This window comes from Eublepharis macularius, chromosome 18 (genome assembly GCF_028583425.1).
Source record: "Eublepharis macularius isolate TG4126 chromosome 18, MPM_Emac_v1.0, whole genome shotgun sequence".
NCBI classification, from domain to species: domain Eukaryota; kingdom Metazoa; phylum Chordata; class Lepidosauria; order Squamata; family Eublepharidae; genus Eublepharis; species Eublepharis macularius.
The window spans coordinates 38,207,335-38,228,820 of NC_072807.1; the positions used below are offsets into that span (position 1 = coordinate 38,207,335).

At 46.2% G+C, this 21,486-nt stretch overlaps 1 protein-coding gene across 1 annotated transcript in view; it reads left to right on the forward strand.

The window, feature by feature from the left end:
• KLF13 (KLF transcription factor 13) overlaps positions 1-13,576 on the forward strand; it is a 36,019-nt gene extending 22,443 nt beyond the window's left edge. Inside the window, exon 2 of the mRNA XM_055003035.1 lies at positions 12,195-13,576. Within this exon, the coding sequence (XP_054859010.1) occupies positions 12,195-12,487 (293 nt within the window). The 3' untranslated portion in view covers positions 12,488-13,576. The remainder of the gene's footprint in view (positions 1-12,194) is intronic.
• The last annotated feature ends 7,910 nt before the right edge of the window (positions 13,577-21,486 follow it).

Consider the following 21,486-nt stretch of genomic DNA (forward strand, 5'->3'; position numbering starts at 1 on the left):
AGACTGCTCCCACTTGGGGGGGCCATTTCATGGCTTCCCCAAGTAGGTCCTCTCAGCCCCTAAAGTCCACCCCTTACAGCCCCACACAAACCCAATTCCCCCCCAGCTGCCACACACAGACCCAAATCCCCACATTAGCCCCTCACAGACCCAAATCCACCCCCACCTGCCCCACACCCATAACCCCAGGAACAGGCTGGCAAAGGCCAGCCCTCTCCCTTTGTTCCCTATGCTGGGAACTTCTAAACTCTCTTTCCCTGGGCAATTCTGCACAGCCCAGGGGTGCCACAATGGTGGGCACACTTCTGAGTGCCAGCTGGTCCCTGTGAAAGAGCACCTGAACCACAGACACCCTCCCTCAAATTCCCCCACCACCTACAGAGATGGCTGGCCAGCCAGCCCCATTGTTCCCTATGATGGGAACCAACTGCACAACAAAGAATAAAACAAGAACAACACAAAATAAAGTTTTAAAAAAATTATATTCTCCCTTCCAAAGTACAAGTAGGCAAAGCATTATGACACATTACACCAGCAGTCCCCCACACAGAAAAATTAAAACAAAACTCACTTAACATCAGAGAATCACAAAGCAGGATTCCTGTCAAAAACACTTTATTTCTTGAACAGCTTTAGGTTACACAGCAGGGGGGGACACCAAAGGGCATGGCAGCACTATCTTACACTATCTGTAGGTGGTGGGGGAATTTGAGGGAGGGTGTCTGTGGTTCAGGTGCTCTTTCACAGGGACCAGCTGGCACTCAGAAGTGTGCCCACCATTGTGGCACCCCTGGGCTGTGCAGAATTGCCCAGGGAAAGAGAGTTTAGAAGTTCCCAGCATAGGGAACAAAGGGAGAGGGCTGGCCTTTGCCAGCCTGTTCCTGGGGTTATGGGTGTGGGGCAGGTGGGGGTGGATTTGGGTCTGTGAGGGGCTAATGTGGGGATTTGGGTCTGTGTGTGGCAGCTGGGGGGGAATTGGGTTTGTGTGGGGCTGTAAGGGGTGGACTTTAGGGGCTGAGAGGACCTACTTGGGGAAGCCATGAAATGGCCCCCCCAAGTGGGAGCAGTCTGAGCCTTGGTGGGGGGTGGGGGGAGGGGTGGGAGAAGGGCCCCAGAGGGTTGGGGGGCATTTTGCATGCAAAATGCCACCCCTGGCAACACAAGCCTCCCCCAGCTGTCAGTGGTAGAGATTAGAGCACCTACTTGGGGAGGCCATGAAATGGCCCCCCCCAAGTGGGAGCAGGCTGAGCCTTGGTGGGGGGTGGGAGGAGGGGTGGGAGAAGGGCCCCTGAGGGCTGGGGGGCATTTTGCATGCAAAATGCCACCCCTGGCAAAGGAAGCCTGCCTCTTCATTTTTTCCCCATAGGAAATAATGAAGAAAGATCAGCAGCAGCATGCTAACAATATGCTGCTCCTTCGCTTTCTTATGGGAGGATGGGGGGACCTGCTTTGGGGGGCCATAACATGGCCCCCCAAAGTCCAATCTGTCTGAAACTTGGGTGGTTGTTAGAGAAGGGTTAGAGGAAGGTCTCCACCAATTTTGGGCTTATTCGGTGGGAAAATGCCTCCTCCAGGCGTCCTGGAAGACGGAGGCATTTTCCCATAGAAAAGCCGAAAGAAAGCCGAAAGAATCCCGAAACGTTTCGGCTTTTTTCTTTCGGCTACCCGAAACGTTTCGGCATTCCCCGAAACGTTTCGGCATTCCCCGAAAGAAGCCGAAACACTTTTGTTTCGGCATTCTTTCGGCATTCTGAATGCCGAAACGCACATCCCTAGACGCTATGAATGAAAGATCTCCAAAACATCCGATCGTTCACAGCCTCATCGGATCTTGGTTTTAACTTACAAAGCCTTAAATGGACTGGGACCAGCATACCTGAGGGATCGCTTCTCCCTGGATGTACCCCAGAGAGCGCTGAGATCAGTGGGCAAACATGTGCTGGTGGCCCCTGGCCTCGACTAGGGCCAGGGCATTTTCGGTCCTGGCCCCAACCTGGTGGAACTCTCTGTTGGAGGATACTCGGGCCAGCCAAGATCTTGCATCCTTTCTGTGGGCCTGTAAGACAGAGATGTTCCACCAGGCACATGGTTCAGGCCAGTGTTAGGTCCATCAAATGAGCCTCCCTACCAGTCTCCTGCCAGCGTAGGGGCTATATGGTTGTCTATATAGTGATCTTTCACCACAAACGTGATGTTACAGAGTATTATCAACCCGCACCTCCCCTCTTTCTATGTTTGGTGGGCAGGGAAGTGTAAAGGGGCCCCATCCTGGGATGCCGCAAAATATATTGTCGAGTTCTTCAATTCTGAAGTTATGTTTTTTGTGATTTGTGATTTTTATGGTTTTATTCCTGTATTTCTATTATTGTTGTAACCCGCCCTGAGCCCATTCACAGGGAGGGAGGGCTAACAATCAAATAAACCTAAACCAAACTTAGGTTGCTAGGCTTCCTTCAATTTTTCAGTCTCCCTAAATAGGCCATCTGGATTATTTTTGCTTCTGTGCTCTTTTAAATTTTTGTTGTTGCCGATGAACAAATAATCTTTTGTGTAATGTATACAGGCTGAAGAGTTTGGCGTTTCTTGACGCAGAAGAGCAGATGTTGCTCAGCTCCTTGGGAGGGGCTCCAAAGGTTGATTTGTCTGCTTGTGTTTCTTTGTTCACAATACTTTGTTGGCAAATGATATCCCACGATGAAAACCTTTTCGCATGAGTAGGATTTCTACCCACGTGGACTCCTAATGAGTCAGATGCAGGTGCGCTGTGAATCCAAAAAAGGCTTCGGGTCACCCTACAATGTGCCAGCAAACACAAGTCAACAGATAAATCTTTCCCAATGTCCCAGAAAGTGTTGCAGAATTTCTCCCATGATGAGGAGCCGAGGCTTGAAGAAAGCCTTGGGGTACAGGCCACCGTAAAGTTCTTCAGCACAAACCCCCGTGAAATGAAAAGCCGCAAGGGTTTGTGCAGGAGGAATGTGGACAGCTTGTGTGTTAATGGCAACGGTGTGTTTCCTGGCCTCTCCGTTAAGAGGTTCCTTGCAGAGGTGTTCCGTTTTCTTCATCCTGGCAGGGCTTGCTCCCTCCTGATGTGTATGTGTGAAAAAGGAACAGGGGACGCCCTTCTGGCTTTCTTTGCCTGCCTACGTAATTTTTCCATTGACCAACTTATTTATGCTCAAAGCAGGTGGGACCTCATGAACGCAAGATGCCAGGAACACCTTCCTCACAAGCTTTCATTAGCAGTAGAATTCACATCCTAAAGCTACCGGCTACACCTACAACCTTTTTTTGGCGTAGTGGTAGCCCTTGTGCTGACAACGTGTAGAGTTCACAAAATCTTTGACCACTACGAGGGTCCAAATTTTTAATATTCTGAAGGGGCTAATGATATTGCCTTGGCTTTGTCCACTAAACAAACTGAAGAAGAGACTCTTTAGCCCCTTCCCTCCCCAGTGAGATAAACCGCAGAACTCTTTCTTCACATTGGCTGTTTCCACACTACTCACCTTCATCCGGAACGCTGCAGAACGTCGCGAAAAAAACGCGGAAGATAGCATCTTCTCGCACGAGTTTTGCGCAATGTCGCGCAAAACTCGCACGAGAAGATGCCATCTTCGGCGTTTTTTTCATGACGTTCCACAGCGTTCCGGATGAAGGTGAGTAGTGTGGAAACAGCCAAGACCTCTGTGGCAGTCCTTCCCCTGCAGGCAACACAAGCCAGGCAAATGGGAGCCAGCAGCAGAAACACAGGGGTGTGGGGGAGAACTCTGCCCAAGACGCTACAACCGTCCTGAGGCTTAGGAGATGGATCATTTTAAAGAGCCATTGGTCCACTTTGCTCGAATTTGCTTTTTGCTTCTTGTTGCTTGATTTTGCTTTTACGACTGTTTAAATTACTGTGAGGTACTTGAAACATTATTGATGGAAAGGCAAGCTGGAAATAAGTTAAATGAATATTCCGCACCGAGAAACCTGTCTGTCTATGGAGGAATGAGATTTTCTACGGGTGGAGTCTGGGATTCAGGGTCCTGCATAGATCTTTGTTCCTCCTCTTGACTTGCAGAAGAATAATGAATTATGCAAAATACAGGGCATGGAGTGATTCTGAATAATTAATAAAGATCATGGAATTGCACAGAATACAGATTGCCTGGGTGCAGAACTTTAATTTTTGTTAAGGTTCAGCCAACAAGACAAAAAAGATGCTTCTGAAACTCCTTTGTTCTTGACTTCTCTGCTGGGACTTGAAGAAACTCTGGAGGGACACGATAACCTTGAGTGAACTCCATTTCAAAAACACTTCCTTTCTCCAGTTTCTTATTTTCGGTTTCTGCCACTCCCTTTTTCGGCTCGACAGTCTGCACGCCACTTTCCTCTGCTCCATAAAATGTCGTTATCTCCCCCACCTAAAGAGTGCTAGAATTATCCACAGGGACATGATAGGTCCTTTTGATTCACTTCTCCAAAAACACAAGCATGCAACTTTATCACAAAAAGCAGGGCTTTTTTTTCAGGGGGAACGGAGTTCCGGCACCTCTTGAAAATACTCAGCAACAGCGCTTGAAAATAATATGATTTCAAAGAATCCTGTGTGTGTGTTCCTCTTTTCGCTCTTGAGAGTTCCACCACCTCTTTTCCCAGAAAAAAAAACCTGATGAAAAGTATTCGTTTCTCTGTTGCTAAGGTATTTGTTATGATTTTATGATCCTTGAGTTTTCCAGAATAAAAGCTTTCCCTCTTTCACTTTCAGCATCTAAAATCAATCCTCTTCCAAGGCTTAAAGCTTGCTGTGCTTCAGTTCACTGCCCAGCATACAGCTTAAAAAACAGAATCAGAATGGAAATGGTTGTAGAATCTGTTCCCAAGCTTGAGATGGGAACTTTTACCTTTGCTGTGACCTGGAATTTCCAGAGAAGCAGATCCTCTTAGATCATTTATTTGGAACAAGAAAGTTAACATTCAGGAGTCACCCAGTACGTAACAATATTCCTTTGGGGAAAAAAACAAAACACTGAAGTCAAGATGACTTTCATGAATATTTGCAAAGGAGGCATAAGCCAGGAGAACCAGAGAAAATGAGTAATTCAGGAGTGGAGGAGGAAGAGGGGAGCTTGAGGTTTTATTTTCAGATTTTTCATGGAAAAAACGTAAGATCTATTCCAAGTCATCTTTCCAGCATCAGGGTGGTACAGAGCTTGGAGTGAAAAATAGTACCACCAATTCTTCAATTAAAAATGAGATCAAGTTGGGATTAAACAAATGTTGGCATTTGTATGCACTGGAGACTCCCTCGGGCTTTACAACTTTTACTTGTGGCAGGGGAACCATTTCTAGATAAATGAAAACATTAAGAGGAATAAATAAATTCTTGAGCTTGAAATAGCACTGCTTTCTGCTTAAGGAAACTGGAGACCACGAGATCTGATTTCATTTATTCTACACATGCTCCAAAGAAGAAAGCACCTTTTATACAGCACAAAAGTGAGAGCCTTAATGTCTCAGTTGCCTTGAAGAGGGTTGGAGGTTTGGCTTTTTGGTCAGTTGGAAGTGCCCATATAAAACAGTGGAAGTGGAAACATTTTCCCAAACCACACCAAGCGTTATTTCAGGATGCTTTGTTTAAAAATATTTCTGGGTTTGCTCAGTCAGACAGAAGCCATGGTCCCACCCCAAGAAATCACGTACCCTTGATCTATATTTGGAAGCTTCCCTCCACCTCCTCCCCTCAGCCCCCGTCTTCTGGTGAAAGAAAATTCTGTGTGGTTATATGACTAAGCAAGGCTCAGGAGATGCACACAATACAGAACCAAGCCTCTTCCTCACCCAACTTATGCTGAGGGTTGTCAGCATAAGGGTTATATCGGAGGTAGCATCCTCCTTGTAAAGGTATCACACCATTAACTAGGTTTCCCCCTCTAGATTCATTCGGAACGAGAACGTGTGCATGTTCATTCCCCAGAGCATCAGCGCCCTCAGCCATTTCTGTGCTGTCCCCAAAGCCACATAAAAATGGGCCTTAAGTCTTCATATAGTATCTGTGGCGTCCAGACATCAACCTGCTTAGTTCTCGTGGCCCTTTCTTAGTACTTTCTCGCGGCCCTTTCTTAGTGCTTAGTTCTCGTGGCCCTTTCTTAGTGCTTAGTTCTCGTGGCCCTTTCTTAGTGCTTAGTTCTCATGGCCGTTTCTTAGGGTTTAGTTCTCGTGGCCCTTTCGTAGTGCTTAGTTCTTGTGGCCCTTTCTTCCACGCCCAGGGTATTGTCGATCGCCGCTTTGGGGTTAGGAAGCAACTTTCTCCAGGCCAATTTGGCTAGGGATCCTGGAGGGTTTTTTGGCCATCTTCTGGGCATGGAACAGGGGTCACTGTGGGTGTGTGTGGGGAGGAGGTGGTTGTGAATTTCCTGCATTGTGCAGGGGGTGGATTACATGACTCTGGAGGTCCCTTCCAACACTATGATTCTGTGAACATACAATGCACTTGCATGGCTCCTGGATAACCTGGGGAATACCGTGAAGGCTCCTGTTCAAGAGACAAAGACTCCCCTTTTTCCTCCTCACTTTCTCACTCCTTTCCTTCAGTCTGAGAATGACCAGCGTTTGCTGCTTCAGCAGCTTTGGATCAAACACCTTTTGCCTCCTGTCAACTGCCACAACTCCTAAGAATTTTTGGTGATCCAACATAAATATCACCTGTCGGTGGAGTTTGTACTTAGTGTTATGCATGCTCTGTGGATAGAAATAAAACTGCCACAGAGACATGTCTAAGAAATTATTTTACTAATTTTTAAAATTATGTTTATTGCTCTGGTTTTGACATCTCTTTCAATTATGTGAATGACTTGAGGGTTACGCACATAATTAAAACATGTTGAATAATGACTAAGGTACATAAGGAGGGGGGGGACCTGCATAACAGTGGGATATAAATCACAACCAGGGCAATCTTGCTTGCTTGCCCCTGCAAAATTTCCCTACACCGTGATACAGATTATAGAATATAAAATTACAGAAATTTAAAACTGACTGGTGCACCACTTGCTCATGCAAATGGAAGGAAGGCATCGGGGTGGAGGAAGGTTACTACAGCTCCTTCCTGCTGTAGTAACCCCCTTTGACCTTGATTTCCATGCAATTACATACACTAAATTTGCATGGTCTTCTTGTCTGCAATAGATCATTGAGGGAGAGAAGTAGGCTGTGAATTGCGTGAGCCCAAGGGAGGAAAGAAACAGGGCAGATGGACAGCACTCAGACTTCACATTCTCTGGGGAATGTACGAATGTGAATGTGTAATAAATGTTCTTCAGACTGACTGAACAGGTGTGTTTGTGTGTGTTTGGCTATATCCTTGGCCTCTTGCAAATCTGAGCTGGCATTGGCAGAGGAGGTCAACTTGTGTCATGACCACACCTTCCTCTTGGTGTCTTGGCAAGAAGAAGCCATAACCAAATATTTCTAAAAAGGCAAGCTGACAACTAGGAGCATGAAAGACTGTGGAACAGGCTGAACGGATCCTCGGCCAGCTAAAGGAACTCCATTCAGGTGGCCGCAAACCACGGAGGGCCACTTTCCCCACACATGAGTTCTGGATGGTGCTATTTTGCAGCACAAAATTTCTGCAGAATTCAGGCTGTTGCCACATTGCTGGTTCCTGAATAAACATGACACAATGTATTGTTATGATCTCCGTTCCTCTCGATTGCTCACTTTCCTGCCAGTAACAGAGCGCTTTCTATAACCTCACCTGCCCAGAAAAACCACATCCCCCCCCACCCACCCCGGTCTGAGAGCCGACAACGACTATGTTTCCATGCCAGGTGCTGGTGCAATGTGGCCACGTTAAGAAGCCCCCTCCCAAACAATGCAGGTTTGTTCCAAAGTTGTTTTCGCAGAGTTGGTTGTTGCTAGCTCTGCAGACCCCTAAATAATTTGCTGTATTGGGCATGGCCTTGCACACAAAGGATACACATTCAAATGCCCATACTTGTACGCTTTTGGAAATACCACACCCACCATTCCCCTGGGCAGGAAAGTCTGAGCTTTTGGCAAGTCCCAGTGCTAAAAGGCAAGCACTTGGAGTCAAACAGCCATCGGATTGCACAGAGGAATTCGCGAAGATTCGTGACGGCGAATTTTCGCCTACCCGTCACTGCAATTCGTTTCAACTTTAGAAAGAAAATCCTCCTTGCCAAAGGGCAGCTTCTGACTGGGGTTGCTGTGAAAACACATCCTAACTATGGTCAATAAAGCCTGAACCTCCCTTCACGCTCTCTCTCGGTTGCAGCTAGTGCAAAAGTTTAAGCCTATTCATCATGGTAACATATGTGCATTGCACTCAGGGGGAAAACAAACCTAAGGACACGTTGCATTCTCCACAGGGTCACTTAAGCACCAGAGAGAACATAAATCGTGCCCCTTCCCACCCCCTCTGGCGGAAAGGAGGCATCTAAAAGCCCACTGTGGGGGGAGGTGTTTGCAGGATCAAGTAACCGCCTCAAATGAACTCTGGAAGGTCAATGAAGGTTATTTGACATGAACCTTGGTCTTTGAGATGGGGGTGGCTTGTGCTTTACTGCCAGAGCTAACCTTGGAAAAGCTCCTACAAAGAGCCAATGATGATCTTTCAGGAAGATCCGGCAACAGCTCTTGCGCCACGTGTGGGGTATTCTTGGCCTCAAGACTTACAGCAAACGCTTTTGCCCTGTTGGAAGAGACAGACGATTCAGAAATTCTTAGGAAGTGTTGCAAAAAGGCCACTACAATAGTCTTTCAAAGAGCCGTAAGACTCCTTGTTGCTTAAAACAAATGTCAAATTCAACTAGGGTTGCCAGCTCTGAGTTGGGAAATACCTGGAGATTTGGGGGTGGAGCTTGGGGAGGGGTGGAACTCAGCACATTATAATGACAGAGAGTCCACCCTCCAAAGCAGCCATTTTCTCCAGGGGAACTGATCTCATCAGTTGTAAGTCCGGGAGATCTCGAGCCCCTCACCTGGAGGCTGGCAACCTGGAACCCAACATACATTCAGCTACATTTTGATCCAGGCGGTGGCTTTTCCACAGAGATGAGATTTGGATGGCTTCGGGAAAGCAGGGTTCCCGCCATGCAGCTAATGCACACCAATAATTATAATTATTAAAAATGCTCATTAGAAATGCCTAAACGACGGAAGTAAATGATGAATAGTAACTTGCAAATGAAACAGAATCAGCAGTTGCAATGGGACTGGAATCTTAACGGTCAAAGGTCAATTTCTGTCATCCCTTCATATTGCCCTGTGGCCGAGAAACAGAACCGAGGGAGGGGGAGGGGGCTAGGCAGATGAAAGGGTGGAGCTAAGCAAGTAGGAATGAGCTTGAATCACAGCGGCTGGAATCCAGGAACAGGATTAAGCCCTGCCTCGGCGACGTCCCTTTATTGTGTGTGTTATGTGCCGTCAACTCGCTTCTGACTTATGGCGACCCTCTGCATGAGAGGCCTCCACAACGTCCTATCACTAACAGCCTTGATAAGATTTTGCAAACTGGAGGACGTGGTCTCCTTTATTGAGTCAAGCCATCTCATTTGGGGGCTTCCTCTTTCCGCCTTCCTTCAACTTTTCCTAGCAGTATTGACTTTTCTAGAGAGTCTCGTCTTCTCATGAGATGACCAAAGTATGACAGCCCCTTTATTCTCTCCCCTATAAGTGAACGGCAACCCTCCAAGCTCTTTGATGCTAGGCAGCCTCACCTTCTTAGGCAGGAAGCCTGTTTGGAGCTCTCAGATCTGGCACTCCCAAGACACCGCCCACTACCTTACCAATGGGCATTGACTAGGCTGATGCAACTACCAAAGAGTATCTGAGAACACATTCAGTGAGAAACCGTAAAGAATCCCTTGTGAACTGCAATAACACCCTCACCCCAATATCTGGAAAATCAACGGCACGAGTGGGCTCGCACCATGCAGAAAATCTCACACGAGTCTGCAGAGATGAGGCAAGGGAGCATCATTGAATTGAATGCTCAGCTGAGGAGGGAGGGAGGAAGTGGGAGCTCTGGGGACACACAGGAATAGACAGGCTGCTTCTGGCTGTTCATTAATTTAATTGTCTATTCGGCGTGGGGGTGGGAGATGTCACTGGCAACTTGGCCGAGATTCTTCCCTCCATCGTTAAGCATTATTAAAGTTTGACGCTGTCCTCAGCTTCCCTGGTCTGATTGGATTAAAACTCGAGGGTGCTTGTTATAGTAACAGGAACCCGTGTGACATAATGGGGGGGGGGGAGAGGAAGGGTGACACCCTCATCATGCCGACTCATTTGTCTTCCTGCCAAACCTTTGCTCCTGGTCATGATGCATGAATTAAATTTGTTATTTATTCTTTCCATTAAGGGGAAGTTGGGAGGGGTAGCCCTTTTGCTAAGAAAGGAGATCGCTTAATGTCACAGGTGAAGTGGAGGGTACAACAGCAGCATATCATATCATGAACACCGGAAGCCGAGAGATACTGAATATCTTGATCACCTGTCAGCTAACAGGAAATATAAACGGCATTCAGAGACAGGAATACAAAACAGTTCTATAGTTTTAATGCAAAAATTTCTAAATACAACAAAACAAAAATCTTTGCGCCAAACCCATATTTTGAACGCTGTTTGTATCTCCTCTGTGGAGATAGATTAAGATGGGTAGCCGTGTTAGTCTGTCTGTAGCAGTAGAAAAGAGCAAGAGTCCAGTAGCACCTATAATAAGTAGCACATAATAAGACTTACAAAATTTGCGGTAGGGTATGAGCTTTCGTGAGTCACAGCTCACTTCTTCAGATACCTCTTGTATTTCCTGTTAGCTGTGGAACTGACATAATCAGCCCAAGGCACATAAACATGCATCCCTCCGGTGAACTAGGCCACTCTACTAGAAGGCATTGCAGATTTGAGACTCATGACATATTTCAAGATGGTTCTAGACCAGGAGCCCCCAAGCTTTTTGAGTCTGGTACACATTTGGAATTCTGACACAATGTGGAGGGCGCACCCACAAAATGGCTGCTGCAGGAGGCGAAGCAGGGCTCAAAATGGCTGCCACCACTTACCTTCTGTCACACAGTGAAGATCCTTGTGCTGTGGAAGCAGCTTCTGCCAAAGCCATGTTTTTAAATACCCGCACAGCCAATCAAATCTCCGATGGTTGTTGTGGATTTTCCGGGCTGTATAGCCATGGTCTTGGCGTATACACCCCAGAAAATCCACAACAACCATCGTTCTCCGGCCGTGAAAGGCTTCGACAATACAATCAAATCTCCAATGGCCAATCAGAAGCCATGCTTGGCAAAAAAACCAGCTGGCCCACCAACTTACTAAAAACACTTGGCAGGTGACAAGAAAGGTGTCTGTGGGCACAATGGTGATTCCCATTTAAGTCCATTATCACCCAACAAGGACTGAGCCATGCCAGTTCTAAGGAAAGAAGCCTTTGCTTAACTTGGCACAACACAGTAACTTGATAGCATTATTGCTGTCTGGGAAGAGGGGCAGACCCCAGGCCTTAAAACACTTCTGCTGAGAAACCATTTTCCCATTGTGATGTTGGAGATGAGCTAGAGAGCATGCAAGGCAGTCAGACAATACACATGAGCCATGGGAAATCTTCTCCCTTCAAAAGTTTCTCCTTTTAGGAGGACAATATTGTCCAGTTTTTCCCAGAAATAGGACTGTGGAGGCTTCCGGGGTTTTTTAGAATGGCGGCTTGCAATTGCATTCTGGGGAACATGTGTGTTCACTGAACGTTTCATAGATGACTCCCAATAAGATCAGCAGGGATGGGGCAGGGATGAGGGGTGGAATTTCTCGGGAGTCAACTTGCCTGTTACTGTCGATCACGTGCTGCCACAGGAGTGTAATGGGTATGGTTTTAAGCTTGAGGTGACAGACCTGATGAGTGTTCTGAAGCACAAGCTGAGCATGTGCTCTAGGAAATGCAACAGAAAGGGATTCCATGGCAGATATGCACAAATTCCTTGGCAGGCATTGAAAGGGTTCCCTTAATGTAGAAAGCCTGGTAACTGCTCTTTTGGTAAAAGTGGCAGTGTGAAAAGGAAAAGAAATGCTTATTGGGGAAACGGCATGGACAGTGTGTGGGTGGGGGGCCCCTGTAGCATTCCCACGCAGGAAACCCATGACCAATCTGGTTGTGCACTTTCCCTCTCTTTCCACAGGTGAGAGGCCTTTTGAATGCCGCTGGGAAGAATGCAATAAGAAATTTGCCCGCTCTGATGAGCTGGCGCGGCATTTTCGCACTCACACAGGAGAGAAGAAGTTCGGCTGTCCTCTCTGCGAGAAGCGCTTCATGCGCAGCGACCACCTGACAAAGCACGCCCGTCGGCATGCCAACTTCCACCCGAGCATGCTCAAGAGGAGGAGCGGAAGCAGCTCCCGGACGGGTTCTGTGAGTGACTACAGCCGTTCGGATGCCTCCAGCCCCACCACCAGTCCCGCAAGCTCCCCGTAGACCTGCCTGCACTGGATGCACTTTGCTCTTATGGTTTTATATATTTTGGAATTTTTCACCTGCATTGCACACTGCTTTAAAAAAAAAAAAAAACCTCTCTTGCTTTGTACGCAGTCTCCTCTTTTTGCAATTCTCAAGCAGAAAATCTTCAACGTGGCCAAGGAGACAGTGGAACTAAATGCACCCGTCTCCTCCACCAGCAACTTTCTCTGGGTCAATATTTTCGGGGAGGGGGGGCATTTCCCCTCCCTAAAGCCTTAACAAGATGCTCCTGTTGGTCGTTTATATTTTTAAAGGCTTTTGCTCAGGTGTCAAAGCAAATTTTGTTGAAAGAGATTGCATAACAGGAATGCCTGTACAGTTCATTCAACCGGGTTGGATTTTTCCCCCTCCTCCTCTCACCTTTCTCAGGGATTCATATTTATGTAACGCAGTAAGTACAATGAAGACGCACCTGCCTGCAGTCTCACTTGCTATACCAATTTGCACTCAAAACAGTTGTGTTGAATTCCCCCCCCCCCCAAACTGAGATGGAAAACAGTCCTGGACTTTGTGCTCATACCATTTGGTTTCACAGTTGATACAAATATATTGGGGGGGGGGGGGAACTGGACCTTATGAGGCATGCCCCTATGTTTTCTCATTCCATTTTTCTTAATTGCTGAATGCCATTTCGTTCTGAGATGATTCCACCACACCAGCTTCCTGTTGCAAAAGAGTTTGTCTACAAAGTTTAATTTTTAAAAGAAACTTTGGGGTGGGATGGTAAGTTCTTTTTTAAAAAATGCCTTAATCTTTTTTTTTTAAATAGAGGGGAATGTATTTACACTGAAGAACAGTTTATTTAAAGTACACAATGGCAGGATCATGCTTTCGAGGCATTACAACTTCCGTGCCTCCTGGAAGTTTGCTTGTGCCAAGCCTTCCTGAAATGGAGGGGGCAGAAGGCCTTCCCGGAGGACTGCTCCTGTGTCCCTGAGTCTGCACTGCTTGTCTATGATGTGACAAACAAAAAGAACAAGGCATGCAGGGCTTAATCAACTTGAACTGCTTCTACTTAAAAAAATAAACAAAACTGGGGAAACTGTATGTCTGAATTCATCAAAACTTTATCAAGGTACTCATTGGCCCTAAAGTTGCTGGATTTTGGTAAGCTAAACACAATGTTCACAAGCAGAAAGCATCTATTCAATACTGCAACTGTAGTTGTACCAAGTAGTCGTAATCAGAAAATGTTTTCTTACTGGGGAAAAAACCCAAGCAAAACCTGCATCTAGAAAGTGTTACAAAAATAGTGTTTAGATCTACAGTACGTCATATTTCTCCTACATCCTTAGCAATTCTGCATGGTCTTGAGAACCCCCCAAAGGGTCCTAGATTGGTCTCCCGCCCATCCTCCTGGCTGCTGCAATAGCCTCTCACATAAGCCTCACCTGACACCTTTAGGCCTGGGGTGCACAAGAGAACAGCCCCCATCCGCAGCGGGACAGGCCAGCGTTGCCCACATGATACAGTAAGATGATCTTCAAAAGGATTGGGGAATGGGGACCATTTCAAAAATAAGCATACAGCAAGCCAAATCTGTGTGCACAAGCTGCCTTCCACGCGCCTTGCCGATTCCGATGTGCCTATTCATGCACATCTGGGTTCACTGAATTGGATGGGTCCATCTTTTGATGCAAAGGGGGATGTGGCATCTGCAACTAGTTGCCGGTGGCTATCACTGGATCATCATGACCAGAGATGCCTTAACTAGGAATTGTTCTCTGGTTTACCAATTTGTTGAAGGGGTACAGGGAAAGTTAAGAGATTTTAGAGACCTTGTCATTGTTGGATCGACAGGTTCAGATGCTGCATATCAAAGATTCAGGTGCTTCTCTTTGTGGTCATATTCCACTTTTTTTAAAAAAAATACTGTAAGTGATAAATGCAGTCGACTGTAGCACAGTAAAATGGACTCTGTCACCCCCCGCCCCCGATGTTTACAAAATATGGGCTCCTATCTACGTTCCAAGGTGTCTTCACCAAGATGTTCTTGCTTTGCAGTGATTCTGTTTTGCTAGCTTATTTTTTTTAAAAATGTACTGTGTATTAACTGTCATAGAAAAATAATACATCATCAATTTGCAACTAGCTTCTAGGTACATGCAAATATTCTTCCTAGTACCAGGCACCCTCTGTACGGTATTGCCATCTACTATACAAACAAAGGTCAAAATGTAGATACTTCAGTATTTTATGGGCATCAATATCAAAGTTCACCTTAGAAGAGCACTTCCAACTTTGTGCAGCTATAAAATTAGCTAAGCACAAAGCTTGTTGGTGTGGATTTACAACTGGATGCGGAATGAAAGGACGGGTTTAGGAGGACAAAGTTCCACTGGGTTTGTGCGTTGAGTTGCCAGATTACTGTAGGTCTGGAGAAAAGCACAACACCCTGTTCCCAGAACGAAGGCACTTAAGATCCATAGTAGCATCCAAAAAGATGGCCATGTGAGGCCATCTGGATAGCAAAATTCATACTCCAAACAAAATGGCAGCTCTGCCCAGAGAGGTGGACGACAGAGAATTCAAGGCCATTAGGAAAGGGGTGTTTACTGGCTATAGGCACTCCCCTTCAGAATATAGGTTAGATTTCTTTTTTAAAAAAATAAAGAAAGTAAAGTGCATAGTATAAAAGTTATGCATATTCTAAATTATACCTTAAATTAAAAGATTATACAATCTTATGCAACCAATAAGTATATAAACAGTACAGTTATAATAGTTTTGGGAGTAAAACAAGCAATACATTTAAGTTTCTGTTTTCCCTAAGCCTAAATACATAACATTTCTCCTTCTCTCTCCTTCCCTCCCTCCCTCTAAGCTTCTATGTCAATTAGTTTAGCCTAAGTAATCAAAGAAATCAATTTTTTCCCAAAACTCTTGTTATCGGTCTATTTTGTAAGTAGGTAGTCAATTTGGCCATTGAAGCGTATTTCTGAATCCTCTCTCTCCACTCTGGGAGACCCGGACAAGCATTGTTTTTCCATTTTCTTGCGAATATTACTCTTGCTGCCATCACCATATAACGGAAGAGGTCTCCTTGTTCTTCCTTTACATTAGTTGGTAAAATTTAAGAGCATATCAATAGGGCTGATTCCAGACGCCCCCCCCGCCTCGCGAAACGTCACGCGTTGTCACGCAGAAAACGCGAAATATCGCGTTTTCTCACGCGAGTTTTGCACGACATTGCGCAAAACTCGTGTGAGAAAACGCGATATTTCGCGTTTTCTGTGCGACGACACGCGACGTTTCGCGAGGCGGGGGGCCGTCTGGAATCGGCCTAGGTTGGATTTCAAGGTGCCACTGGACTCAAATCCTGCTGTTCCACAGCTGACTAACACAGCTATCCCACCTGAACCAAACAATAAGTGAGATCAGGGTTTTTTTCTGGGAAAAGAGGTGGTGGAACTCAGTGGGTTGCCCCCGGAGAAAATGGTCATATGGCTGGTGGCCCCACCCCCTGATCCCCAGACAGAGGGGAGTTGAGATTGCCCTTCGCGCTGCTCCAGCGGCGTGGAGGGCGATCTCAACTCCCCTCTGTCTGGAGATCATGGGGAGGGGCCACCATCCATGTGACCATTTTCAAGAGGTTCCGGAACCCCGTTCCACCACGTTCCAGCTGAAAAAAAGCCGAGTGAGATATAAGCAACTAATCTAGCCTTGGGTATCAAACCATTTAAGAGGCATTGTTACTCCAAGGAAACTGTATTTATTTTCTTAAATTTCTCATTCATTCGCTGCGCGAAATCATTCCGCATTAAGAAATTTCCCCTGCATTGAAGGCTGGCCAAGGGCACCAATGAACCCAAAGGTCATTGGGCTGGATCTATTTTCAGTGGTGCTAAAAGCAGCTGTGACTTCATGGGGTGTGCCCTGCATGATCCAAGCGTTACACGGCAGCAACCGTGTGTCTGCCACTGCTGCAAGAGATCTTGAGGGATGCAATTATAAGGCATACAACCATGGCAACGTGTTTTGCGCAGCTCTTGCACCAAGTTCACAATACAGGGAATCCAAGACAGACTAATGCTGTAGGCAGCAGGACCAAGTAGGCTTAAAACAAAGTATTTTGACTCAGGGCGTATCGACGCTTCAAATGGTTTAACTGTTAACGGCTTCCACTAAAGAGTTCTGGGATTTAGAGTTTGGTGTGGTACACAGAATTCAAGTAGAGGTCTGCACAGAACTGCCATTCTTACACAGAATGAGAAGGAATGACTTTTAAATCAGCAGTGTAGATATGCCCTCAGATGAGAGCCAGATATCAAAGATACATACAGCAGATGGCTCTTTCCAGAAAAAAAATGTTTAATTACCAATAGAGTAATGATAAAGAAAATTTGATTTGAAGTTTGGAAGCACTTACTGGATAAATTTTGCAAAGGAGCTGAATGCCTTCTGTATCTAATTTAAAGCTCTCTCTTTTTTTTTTGCAAAGGTGGGCCTTGGAGGGGAGCTCAGCAAGATATTATATCTTGCCCCCCCCCTCAAGTTTTCATGGATTTCAATAGCCACTGACCAAAGCCGTAAGTTTAGACTTCTGTATTTCCGGCATTAAGTTCACAGGGCTGATCTTGCAAAGACCCCCTTCATGTTGAAGTGACAATACAGCTTGTCAGTGTACTTGGTATTAAGTAACCAAAGCAAAGATGGGACAGAATGGGAAGGTTATGGATCAGTTCCTCCTGCAATCCATGGGCACCATGAGCCTCTCTGTGGCTGTTATCCCCGCTGTAGTTGAGCAGATGCTAGTCATTAAAGATATTTGTGAACAAGCCTAGATCCAGAGGAGTTAGCTGTGTTCGTCTGTAGCTGCAAAATAGTAACGGGTCCAGTAGCACCTTTAAGACTAACCAACTTTATTGTAGCATAAGCTGTCGAGAACCACAGCTGTCTTTTGATGAAGAGAGCTGTGGTTCTCAAAAGCTTATGCTACAATAAAGGTGGTTAGTCTTAAAAAGTGCTACTGGACTCTTTACTATTATGAACAAGCAGTCATCCATAGGGTATAGTAACCCAAAAGCTTTCTTAATAACTGCATGCGGGTCAGTGTAAGTGGTCCAGCGGTGTTCCCACCTTGCTTGATTTATCTGAGCTGAGTTGCTTGTAGAAACATACGATGCTTCAGTATACTGGCTGAGATCAGTGATCCATATAGGCCTGTGGGCTTGCAAAGGTTTCGTATCTCCGCCATCTTTCCTAGGCATGCTACCTGAGAGGCCAGAGGCTGAATCTAGGAATTTGCAGATCCAAAGCAGGTGCTGTCTGCCCGAGCTGTGGATCCTCTCCTTAGGGGTGCCGACATAAAGTGGTACAGGCAGCTCTCATAACTACTTAAAATTCCCCCTCAACGTGGTATACTAGAACAACAACGGTCAGAATTCTGGCCCTTAGGTATGTTATCAAAATAGGCAATGAGTTATATATGTATTTAACTTGGAACACTGCTCATTATGAACAAAGCTTCTCCCTCTTGAGATTTAAACAAAATTATTTCCGTTCTTTTTAATATCATAAATAACAGTAACCAGAAAACAAAACACTCAGGGTTTGCTAAGAAAAGCTGCCTCTCTGCTGTCAGAGGCATCAGAAAACCTCCTTTTAGCCTGACTAGCAACTTGTTTGACCCCTTGTCATTAGAGTAAACTGCATCTAGCCTGATGTAAACTCTGTTTGGGATTTTTAAATGGAAAAGGGCTCATACCAGCAAGGCATGAGAGCAGTTACGGGGAGACGCTTTTTTTTTTCTTTGTGTGGAGGTCTGCGTGGTTTGGATTTTAATCTGAACCTGTTAATTATATGTAGCATATTTGTAAAGCGATTAGGGCCTCCTGTGCAAAAGGTGATAAAGCATTAATCTCGGGGGGGGGGTTCAGTTTCCTGCTTCTTTGGCTCCCTCTGCACTGACTAGTGCACATCTGCAAGTCTGATGCACACACTGGGTGCATGGCCCAGTGAGCACACTCCCTTGATGCATGCGTACCAAGGGTGGGTTAGGCGGGCAGCTGCACAAATAACCCCATGCCCTGAATCCATTGCTTCTCGGGGACAGGAGAATGTCACCTCGTCTCGCCTGGATTCTCCTTTAACCAGTTAATCCTTTTTCATTCCACAACAGCACCCTCAAAACAGTGAGCGCAATCACTGCCTTGGAGTGCTCTCTAGGGTTGTCGTATGCAATATAGGAGACCCTGGACTGGTTCTTGCAGGTGCTAGGACAAGAGTGGAGTCAGGCCAATGTTAAAACGGGGTGTTTAAAAATCAGCGCGGAGACGATTGTCATGAATGATCTCTAGATTCCCCCCACCAAGGAAAGGAACCCCTCCCATCCTGATGGATTATCTACCCCACTCTTCATCTCAATCCAACCAGTATTTGAGAGCAGGCCAGGTTCAGCCACAAGGTTAGCAACTGCCTGGTCTCACCAGAGCTCTGGAACAGACCTGGATTAGAAAGAGTCTATTCAAGCTGCCTATTAAAAATGTTCTTGCTCCCTTGACGTGCTGTGCACAGGGAGGTTGGCGCAGGAGAGCACGCTAACAGCCACTCCCTGTACCTGCAGCCTGAAGGGCAGGTACAGTCTGAGAACAGGGCTACTACCTGAGAGTGCTCATGTAGGCCACTTCCTGGGTGCTTCCATCAAGAACTCCAAGAGTGGAGTCCGGCCAGTTGCTGAGGTAGGGCCAGCCATGGCACTTCTTAACAAGGGCGCAGCTGCCACTCAAGTGCTCCAATAGATGGATGCTTCCTTGGACGCCAGCTCATAGAATACACCCAAAACCTGGGATGAGCCAGGCTGTGGTGGGTTTCAACCCCACCACCCTCCCTGTGTATCAAGGAGGTTCCAGAGCACTCAGCTAAACCGATGCCATGTCAGCCCCCCAACCACCACCGTTCCATCCAGACCAAAAGCACATGGTGCCTCCGCCCCAGTTGTCACCTGTTTATCTGAAACTACCCTTAAAAAGCTCACCAGGGGAAATTGGGGAGATTTAGAATTTTATTATGTTGGTCTATAGCCCTGATAAGCTACAGCTGAGCTCACGTGAAAGACCGCCTAGAGAAACTCAAGGTTGGAAGGCTCCACGATATTGGATGGCCCCAGGTTTCACATCTGGCCCCCCTCCCTTCTGCCAACTGTGTCTCAAGAAATGTGTATCTAACCATGTATTTATAACTGAGCACATAGATGTTTGATATGATTTCTGTACTTTATCACTCGCATTACTATAATAGGCTTACCTTTGCTACTGCGTGCCCCTTGTAATAACACCCGCCTCCTGTCGGGGTTTTAAAATCTCACTGCCTTAAAACAAACTGGAGTGCTTTGTAATAAACGCTGAGCCTGGTTTTAAGGCACCGGCCTGCAGGGCTTGCGTTGGCTTTAGGAGCTCCTCGAGGTGGTAGTGATGGGAGTTCTAGAAGTTAAGCAGTTTGAATGAAGCATTCCTTCGAAAACATGTTTTAATGTAGCCAGGTGTAAGGAAAACAAACGCTGTATATAACTAGGAAGCTTGCCTTCTCATAATCGTTTTTTCCCCTGGATGGCTAATTTAACCAAGCAACATATGCACACTGATTTCCCAATGCGCTATTATTCCCATGTAAAACTTGAATAATGCAAAAAAAAAAACAAAAAACCCCACTGGGGTTTTCTGTACGGGTTACCACTGAGGGCCAGTTTATACAGTTTGCAGAAATAAGCAAGAATGCTTTTTCAGGACTGTACCAATTCAAGCTACTTATGGGGATGGTAGGGGTGGTTTGCGTGCTTCCCCGTGCGGGGTACCTCCTCTGCAGTAGCCTCTCAAGTAGCCTAGCATCTTCCTTCCATTCTTTTCTTTCGATACGATTTTGTGTGTTACGGGAGAAACAAACTCCTCCCAATGTTCAGTGACAACCTTTATGTCTTGGTCTTGCTGACTGCATCTGTGGGGTCCCTGATCAATTAAAATGAAACAAACGCTGTGCGGCTCTCTGGTTGCTCGAGAGAAGTTGCCAGTGCATTGTGCTTGTTGTGTAGACAGAGTGCATGGCAGAGAACAGTGTAACAACTTCCGGCAAGCAAAGGGACAGCAACACAGGCAGTGCAGAAAATATCTGAGCAGCATTTATTTCTCTCAAATCTATCCAAGTACAGTCCCTACTAAAATATATCTATATTTTCTCTACACTGGGGAGGGGGGAGCAAGAATGCCTTCAGAATAACTATGGATATTTATTTTATTACAAAAAGAGATGAGCCCGGCAAAAAATTCCAGGCTCAAATATCTTTGACTTTGACTAAAGTGAAGCACCCCTCCATGTATTAAGGTTGGTCTACATGTGGCACTTAACATACAGAAATCCTTCTGTGGAATAGATTGTCCCCATCACTGGTGTAGTGCCACTGATAAACACATCCCACTTCTTCGTCACGTGGAGCAGGGCTTTTTTTCAGTGGGAACGCGGTGGAACGCGTTCCAGCACCTCTTAAAAATGGGCACATGGCCGGTGCCCCCCCCCGCTCTCCAGACAGAGGGGAATTGAGATTGCCCTCCACGCCGCCGAGCAGCGCGGACGGCAATCTAAACTCCCCTCTGTCTGGAGATCAGGGGGCAGGGCCACCAGCCATGTGACCATTTTTGCCGAGGGCGATTTAAACTTTAAAAAACTCCCCCCTTGTTCCAGCTGACCCAAAGTGACGTCATTGTGCGGTCTTGAGTTCCACCACTGAGTTCCACCACCTCTTTTCCCAGAAAAAAAGCCCTGATATGGAGTATATCCAAACAACTTGCCAAGGAGGAAATGGCACATATTTGCATCCTTGGCTGGGGAAGAAGGCGTACTTGCTGGGATGACATGCATCCAGGGCTGAATCTTTTGCATGCCTTCTCTGGTACTGCCAACTTCCCCTCCTCTTTCCTTTGCTATCGCAGCCACTGTTAAAATTCAGACTGTAAACCCATTAAGGA